This window comes from Chrysoperla carnea, chromosome 5 (assembly GCF_905475395.1).
Source record: "Chrysoperla carnea chromosome 5, inChrCarn1.1, whole genome shotgun sequence".
Classification (NCBI taxonomy): Eukaryota; Metazoa; Arthropoda; class Insecta; order Neuroptera; family Chrysopidae; genus Chrysoperla; species Chrysoperla carnea.
Window position 1 is genome coordinate 14,639,183 of NC_058341.1, and position 9,514 is coordinate 14,648,696.

Here is a 9,514-nt window from a genome sequence, read left to right on the forward strand (position 1 = left end):
AATATTGTTATAACCGATAGATTCATATATAAGTATTCGGTTGTCTTTCATTTTCGTCGTTAAAACCGGTTTAAACTGCATTTAAGAAAAGTTTTCGCTAGCTTTATACCTAAATGTTATTGGCCTAATTAGAAATTTAAAACGAAAAAGTTTATTTATACATTACTTGATGAAAAATTCAACACATTGATTTATCGAATATATATACAGATACAGAGTGAGTCATTTTAATCTATACACCTAAATATCTCGCTTTGTAAGTTAAGCAATCAAAAATTACTAAAAAAAAAGTTGCAGTTTTTGATACTCTTCGGGTTTCACTAACACTTTTAATTAAAGTTATCGCTTAAAGTTTATCGAAAATTGAAGGTCAAAGTCATTTACAAAAGCGAATGTCCTGTATTGCTCTTGACAACTTTTGGCTAAAGCATTTTTTCCGTAAGAGCGTGTTTTCTTTCGATTAAATGCAATAAAGACATATTTTTAAGTATCATTTTCTCCGAAAACTGACGTTTTTCGAAAAAATGTTTTAAACCAAAATTGTTAGTTTTTATGAGGATCATCTTCCTAATTTAAAGAGTTATTCTATCTCTTACTGTTTAAGATCTAAATGAGCTAATAAAGAAACCCGAAGAACTAAGTCCAATATGATGTCCGTTCATGATGCCCCCATCAAACTCTGCAACTTTTGTTTAAGTTATTTTTTGATTCGCTATTTACAAAACGTGATATTTAGGTGTATAGATTAAAATGACTCACCCAGTATAACTATGAATGAAGCACCTAAAACCTCAATTTTCAATACCATTTTTTCCACTATATTAAACATAGTACTATTATTATTCGAATTGATTGATGATACACCTCTAAAAGGTCACCTTTCTCCCCAATGGCGAAGGTGGTTGGTTATCTCTATAATAGGAATAATTTATTAAACTTTTTATGGGGGTTTTTATTTAATATATGACCCCATTTGATAAACATATTTAAAAAAATATGTAAATATACCAACATTACGTCACACGTATGAAAAATTCTTACCATGAAAATTCTTAATGCGTTTAGTATTTCAAGTGTATTTTATTCAAGATGATTGTTAACGAAAATTTTTTTGCCATAACATTAGTAGATCAAGGGCTACAAGGTTACATTTTTTTCCTCAAAAAATCATTTTTTCCCCATTTTTTTAAATTAATTTTGTATGAAAGATTGGGTTAATATACTAATTTTTTCATTTATTTTGTTCAAGGTGAGGAAATACTTCAACAAAAAGAAACAAAAATGATTCCAATATTTCAAAAATTATCATTTTTATATCAGCCATATTTATTATTTATTTTATCGTTGGGATATAATTTGGCTGAATTAGGACGATCGTTAATTGGAACATCATCAAAAGCAACAGCTCTCGATTTACATTATGGTGATATTTCGTGTCAGTTGAATACAACAGAATTTGATACTAAATATTTACCGATGGAGTGCGATGCAGCAAACAGTTCCGATATGTAAGTAAAAACTCCGCTAATTTGGCCACAAAAGCTTTCTATCGGTTCCATTCCGCATGATATACGTTCCTAATAGAAAACTTTTTTAAATTGGAATTTAATTTATTTGAAATTAATTGGATCAAGCTAGCTGGATAAAGTTAGAATAAATCTACTTGAAGCTGCGAAAAGCAAACATAAAATAGTGTCCCTCCAATATTTTTTGGAACTTTTCGCCCCTGTTTTTTGTCCCTCCAATATTTTTTGGGACTTGTCGGCCCTGCAAAATAGGTCTATTTTTGTTGTCTGAATGATATAATATATGAATTTCTTATTTTTAGATGTTTATCGTTGGAATATAATGGTACAAATTATTGTGAATGGAACTATAATGGATTGGGAATCGATTACCAAATATTGGCTGGTCCAAGTTTTTTCACTGTTTATACAATAGCTGGATTATTTATTGGATTTGCAGCAGATCGATCAAATCGTGTCCGTTTATTATCAATTTGTACATTAATATTTTCAATTGCTATATTTTTTATGGGATCTGTTCAACAATATTGGCAATTAGTTTTATTACGGATGCTGTTAGCTATTGGGTAAGTTCTAAAAAGAAATCTATTTAGAAATTTCGACTAATTTTTTTTTTTGGATTTGTAGAGAAGCAGGTTGTAATCCATTGGCTACCGGTATCCTCTCCGATATATTTACCGAAGAACAACGTGGATTGGTTATGTCAATATTTAATTGGGGTATTTATGGTGGATACGGTATCGCCTTTCCAATTGGAAGATACATGCCAGATTTAAATATATGGGATTTGGGTTGGCGTATAATGTATTATGGAACCGGAATTGTTGGATTAATATTTGCAATTTTAACTGGATTTACATTGAAAGAACCAGAACGTGTTGATACTGTTACTGTGACAAAACACTCCGAGGAAGATGCAAAAGCTAAAAAACATAAAATTTTAGCAGTTGTTACCGATCCTAAGTTAGTTTTGTTATGTTTGGCAGCTTCGGTACGTCATTGTGGTAAGTTAAAATTGAAATTTCAACTTTGTCGTACCCTGGTGGATCTAATTATTTTCTTTTTATAGGTGGTTTATGCCTCGGCTACAATTGTGATTTATACTTCCGTGAATATTTCCCTGAATACGATATGGGTTGGTGGTTATTCGCTGTAACAATTGGTGTTGGTGGTATTGGTGTTATATTTGGAGGTATTGTCAGTGATAAATTTGTTGGAAAGATGGGTGTACGATCACGTGTTGCGTGTTTAGCCATCAGTCAATTAATTGCTACACCATTTGCCTTTGGTAGTGTGGCATTTGAACCATTTTGGGCGATGATTCATTTGAGCATATCATATTTCTTTGGTAAGTACTAAATAAATATTCCGTTCTTTGCTCAGAGTTCTTACACAGTTGTTACAAAAATCTGTTGAAATTTCATTGAAACGCCAATTATTTTAAGTGCGAATTTAAGTATTTTATATAGAGAAAATTTTTTCACTAGATTTCGCTGTCCAATTTCAAAAATGGATCTATCTTGATTTCTTTTCATCTATTTCGTATCCAATAATAGATGAAGAATTTTTAATTGCATTTAACAAAGTAATTTTGGCAAAAAATCCTAGATTATACTAATTTTTTACTTTTTTGTTATTACAGCTGAGATGTGGTTTGGAATTTTGTTTGCTATTTTGGTAGAAGTTGTCCCATTAAAAGTGCGATCAACAACCGTCTCTATATTTTTATTCGTCATGAATAATATTGGATCGAATTTACCAATTTTAGTGGATCCCGTATCAAAATATTTTAATAGTTACAGAATAGCTTTATATATTTTCTACGCTGGAGCTTATGCACTTAGTAAGTAAAAATTGATTTTTGTTTTTATGTTATTCATTTTCGACAGTTTTGCCAACTCAGGGCATTCGTATTCGAGGACATATAGAAATCATATTTGGATTTTGAATTTAAAAGCTTTCGGGGTCGAAGAATCTTGCACTCAACTTTTTGCACCATACTCTTTAATTTTGTATGATCCATTCTGTAACCTTTGAGTCGACGAAATTACACTTTGGCAAAAAACTTTCCTACGCACGGCGCCAAAATTTCACTTGAATCATTCGATATTTGCAATGAGGACGTTTCCAAATGTCTACAGAATGTTCCGCGTTCTATCAAGCTAAAATTTTTACACGATATATGACTCTCTTAGAGGATGGTTTTTATCTAACTTTAACCCCCGTCTGAAGTGAGATATGGGGATGGAAGTGGGGATGAACAATAAAATAATTTCAAATATACACAATTGGAGTATCGAAGGGCATGATGTGTACATTACAAAACTTTAAGTTAAATGAAAATCAGTTTAGTTATATACAAGTTTTGAACTGTTTTAAAGAGGGGTTTGTCCAATTTTATAAAATTTACTAGCTGTTAAACTTGTCATCTATTTCCATACAACCATAATGTACCACAGCGAAGCGTGACAGCATACAGCTAATTTTTCTAAATAATTTAATGAATTAATAAGTTTTTTAAATGTTTTTACTAATTAACACTCAAATAACATATAATTATTTAAAATTATATGTTTCCAATGTTAAATTTATTTTCATTTTTTTTTTCTAGGTTCATTATTGTTTTTATTAACAATGTTCTTAATGGATGGTCCACCACCAACGGAGAACAATAACAATTTAAAACATGACATGGGCCATGAAAATGGTATATGTACAACAATTGATGAAACTAATTTACATACAATACAAAATCCTATTGTTGCAACAGCACCAAATGGTCAAACATCAAATGGTCAAACACCAAATAGTAATGGACATGCAAACAATAAACAGCATACAATTGAAATGAGTCGATTATAATATATTAATTTATTTAATTATTATTAATTTTAAATTAATTAATCTCAAAATGTTATTAATTAATTTCTTGTAAATAGTTTTTTTTTTTTTGTAATTTATATATATAATATTTTTTATCATGGATTACATTAATCCTTAATTTTTTTTCTCACTCACTTTATGAAAAAAATTCATCGTCTAAGAGCTCCAGTGGCCAGCAGATTTGAAATATATTTTTGAAAGTCTGACTGGCTCTTAAACTATAATATACAGATTGTTTTATTGAAATTTAGGCTAGCAATGATACAAATGAAGTTAATTATCTTCTCTTTATGATAAATAGTTTCTACAAATTTTTGCAGACAAAGATACAACTTTTTTTAGTTCTAGAAATAGAACTAGACTAGACTTGATTTTGGTTCATTTTAAGAACTAATTCTTAGAATTTATAAAAAAAGACTCCTTTTTATTAATTGACATCACTTAAAAAGTTTTTTTTTAATTAAAATTAGAGGCAAAACCTTGTTTTCGAATTTTTTGATGTTTTTTGAAGGATTTATACGCCTTAGAAAAAATAACAAATTTAGCAAAAAAATTGATGTTCTTTTATTTTAATAAAAAATCACTTTTTAAACTGTAATTAATCCGAAACACTATGAAATTGTAATTCCACAAGTATCAATATTTTACGAGTACGAAAATTGAAAGAAATTTGGCCTACTTTGGACAACTAGAATATGAAACAATCTGTATATTTTAAAATAATTTTTTTTACCATATTTTATAATTATTAATACTCATCATTACCTTCAATCATTATTATATTATTATTAATTATGGTAATAATTATTATTGAAAATAAATTTTATATATATGATAATTATTAAAATATTGTTATAAATTTGTATAGTTAAATTAATAATTAATAATTTGTATAATCAAATTTTTGTATTTATTGTATGTAATATTATATTTTGATTATTTTTATCTATATTAAATCGATTGCAATTGTAAATATAGAATAAATAAATAAACTTTTTGTAAATATTAAATTATTGTGTTCAATATATCATTTTTGTATCCTACAGATTTATTTCCACAAGCGTAATACTAATACTAGAGCTACATGGTCCGGCTTCGCATTCGTGAAAACGGAATTTTAATTTGAATATGCCCTACACATAAACTTTCCGGAAAAAATCATCTACGTGATGAAGAGAACAGTCATTAGAAAACCGGCTTAGGAGGAGTTAACGGATAAACAGACAGGCATGAGCGGAGGGTGACTTCCTTTTATAGTATGTTTGTCTAAGGCTTATTAATTTACACCAGGAGAGCCATCGTTTTTTTAAGGGCATTGCTGCTCTTGTAACTCAAATCAGAAGCAGTCAAGCATCAAAAAGAACAGTATTTTTGGAGATTTTTTGTTTTTATAATGTCTTTTGACCAGTTTATGGAAACATACGAGAACGTCGTGTAAAAGTTCATCCAACATAGTTATTTGAAGTGTGATAACATAATAAATTGTTTTGAGTGAATTTATTTCGTTATAAGTCTTCTCCAATATGTTTGATTGAAAAACAATCTCATTTCAAAGTAAATTCACTCTACGTTAATTCCCATATGCCCTCTTTAGAACCCATTCACAAATTAACTTTTAATTATATCGTCTGTATATAATTACTGAAAGTATATGTTCCGAGAAATTCCCATAAACTTTTATCTGTTGACAAATAACTTATGGCGACAAACTTTCTTATCAATATCACAATCTTTTATTTAGGTTTAAACCAAAAATTATTAATATTCAAAATTAGAAATGTAAATGTAAAAGCAATGTAAAAGGAATTTTCAAACTTGTAAATAAAACAGATTTCAATGAATAATTTTGTATTCTCTCAGATATATAAATTTGTATATTCAAGTAAATTGAACGATAACATGTTGTTTTAGGGTTGTTCTATAAAAATAATCAATTATTATAGAAGTTATTGTATATACTCTGAAAAATTTCTCATTTAAGATATCAATGAAGAAAGGATAACGTTTGTGGGAGGACCTTTCGCTGTAACGGCTTCGCTTTGATTTTGTCTAACACCTATTCTTACTCTTGTTTTTGGCTTCAAACGCTTAGTGTTAACTTTAGTCTTTTCTTATGACAAAATTAAGATGCAAGACCTTATTGGAAAAGCCTTGATATTTACTTAATCATAAAATATGACTTAGATTAATCATTCTTTTAAAACAAGATCTCTAGAAACGTATCTATTCAACAAGAAAAAAGTTTTAACTTCCTTTTAAAAATTAGGAGTTTCAAAGGACGCAGAACTCGAGTTTTTGTTTGGCATTGTAAACTTTATTGAAACGTAACTGAATGATAGATAAATATGAGTGTTTGCCCCTTCAGAGCGAAGGGGTCATAAAACAAAACTTCCTCTGACTGCATCCCACCAACTTGTGATACTCATCACAACTAGTTTTTTTCTGTGGAATAACCTTTATAAAAGTCGTAAATTAAACGATAATTTGTTTTAATTACTATTTATAATAATAAATAAATCAGATAAAGAAATACAGAAATAAATCTTTCAAATAAATATGTTATTCTTGTTTGCAAACATATTCTAATTATTATATGACTTGGTGTGTATGGGGTGAACGTACGCATTAAATATAACGTGTTAAAATAAAAATAAGATCTGTTCCATATTCTATATGGTTGAAACAATAAATATTGGTAATAAAACTAGACTAGACAATCAAAAGTAGTAGTATAGTAATACTTTAGCCAACTCTTCTAGCAACGACGACACTTGGCTAAAGTGAAATGTACGATGAAGTGTTATGAAAAATAGTCATAAAATTTTAAGTAAGAAATAAAATATATACACAAGTAATTGAAATTAACATATACACAGATTGGGGCAGAGAAGTGTGTAATTTTGAAAACGTTGTAATAAGAAATTTCATTAAACTAAATTATTTTTTTACCTCCTTTAACTGCATAATAGAAAATAATTTAAATATTAGAATATTTAAAGAGAAAATTTCCTTTCAAATGATATATAACAAGGTAGGGGGGCCATTTTCAAAATTGTGGTGGGTAGGGGTGAAGGGATGAAACCTCAAATTCTCTGGGTACCATTTATGAACTTCCCCCATATCTCTCAGTATTGTTAATAAGGTAAATTGTATTAGAAATCGATACTTCGTGTTTTGCTTCCTTACTTCTATTCCATCCTAGCTACACCTGTTAAACTTTCTAAGCGAAGCGTAAATATATTATTTATGCTTTTTATACTAAATAAACAGAATTTACTTAAGAACACGATAAGAATTGCGTAAAAGCACAATTAATTTTCTTCAATCCTTAATTTTTTAAATTATTTTTGTGTAGTTCAAGGTGATGAAAAGATTATTTGAAAATTGAATTTCTTTTTAAATCGTTTTCAAAATCGCACACTACAAATACCTCACACTGTATGTACCGAAATTATTATACAATGGATTTATACGAATATTGTAACGGCTTTAACAATGTCGATGATTTCTTTTGTAAAGGATGTTTTTTTAGAGGTTCACAACTTTTAAATTAAAATAAAACAAAGAAAAATATTTTTAATCAACGAAACTTTATTGGAAAAATAATTGTATGCTATTAATGTTTGAATATGATTTCAGTCATGTGGCTATACCGGACGGAGTCTAGATGGCGCAACTTAGTTTTCGAATTTTCACATAGTTTTTGAAGCAATTACAGTCGTATTACGCCAATAGCTTGCCGAAAGTTTTATTCCAAGTTTTCAACCGTTTCTTGTTTATCGTTACAAGATCTTGGAATCCAATTAAGAGGATTATTACGTTAAATTATTAAAAAATTGAATAAATTTTAATAAAATTCAATAATTTTGCAAACGTTGCCTTGTCGTGAAGCACAAAGCTACTGTCTGTTGGAAAATCGGTAATCAATCGAAATATTGTTGCCAACCTCTAAAAAAACATCCTTTATAAGGTTTCATAATAGAAATGATATTGTTTTTAAAGTTTCATGGCAGCCAAATTTTCAATAACACAAATACCAGTAGATGTTATTTTTTGTCCATATATGGTTTGTTACTTCATCACGACCAAATAGACGCTGCAATAATGTTTGGTTACTAGCCAAATGATTTAAATAATCGTTTTCTTGGAAGTGTGAAACATCAAGATTCATATTAATAAATGAGCGACTACGTTAAATTCTTCTTGTTAAATCAATTTTAAAAATGCATATACGAAATTTTGAATCAGAATAAATGGGAATTCTCATTTTTGCTGATTCAAAAGTTTGGATAGATTTCAGTAGGAATGATTCTGGAATTAATTTTTTTTTTTTTTTTTTTGATGCAACATTTTTCGTTCTTATTATCTTTGCTTCAGTATCCCCGGATTATTTGGTATAACCAATTTTCTCGTGAAATGTATATATAATGTATACGAAAAATCTAGAATAATAAATTTTCCATGTGGTTTACTACGATCACGAAAACACTTCTACATCCACAGAGATATATACAAACTAGATAAAACTGGAACTTTATGATTGTGGAAACAGATAAATAAAGTAGGCTGTGGTGTTTGCGAAATGTCGAAGATAATATTCTCTTCATTTATAATATAAAAAACAACTCGAAAACTTTTTAGAAAATTAGAATATGTTTTAAAATGAGAAAAAGTTTTTTATGAATCGAAATTTTCTTCGAAAAAAGAAAGTTAACGAATTTTTAAGGACTCTCATTTCTTAATTAAAAAATAAGAAAACATATTTGTGGATAAGGTTAAAATAATTTTTAATTTATAATAATAATATTTTCTCAAAACTTATCCTTTTTAAAAACTTGTTTGAAAATGTTTGTATTTATCCTTGCAAAAAATAATTATTTTAATCACTAAAATCTTCTACTAAAATAATTTTATAATAATTTGTAATAATTTTATGAAAACTTGAATTTTAAACTATCTTTTAAAAGAAATCATGGGTACACAAGAATGATTTTCACATTCGAAAGAAAATTCGTGGAAAGAAAATAATAATATTGATGAAACAAATAACGAGCACCACAAAGACGGGAAATCGAGAAATCGAGTTCGGGCGTCTTAAATATTCT

The 9,514-nt window shown here is 28.3% G+C and overlaps 1 protein-coding gene across 1 annotated transcript; it reads left to right on the forward strand.

Moving 5' to 3' along the window:
• Nucleotides 1–1,281: 1,281 nt before the first annotated feature.
• On the forward strand, nt 1,282–4,413 carry LOC123299875 (putative metabolite transport protein HI_1104). The gene is made up of 6 exons (XM_044882273.1): nt 1,282–1,508; nt 1,829–2,092; nt 2,154–2,530; nt 2,596–2,874; nt 3,169–3,369; nt 4,138–4,413. The coding sequence occupies exons 1-6, from the start codon at nt 1,282–1,284 to the stop codon at nt 4,386–4,388; spliced, it is 1,599 nt and encodes a 532-aa protein (XP_044738208.1). The 3' UTR covers nt 4,389–4,413.
• Nucleotides 4,414–9,514: the final 5,101 nt, after the last annotated feature.

Coding starts and splice junctions, on each gene's coding strand:
- LOC123299875 (XM_044882273.1), top strand. CDS start 1,282: ATGATTCCAATATTTCAAAAATTATCATTTTTATATCAGCCATATTTA. Junction 1,509..1,828: donor GCAGCAAACAGTTCCGATAT/GTAAGTAAAAAC, acceptor TCTTATTTTTAG/ATGTTTATCGTTGGAATATA. Junction 2,093..2,153: donor CGGATGCTGTTAGCTATTGG/GTAAGTTCTAAA, acceptor TTGGATTTGTAG/AGAAGCAGGTTGTAATCCAT.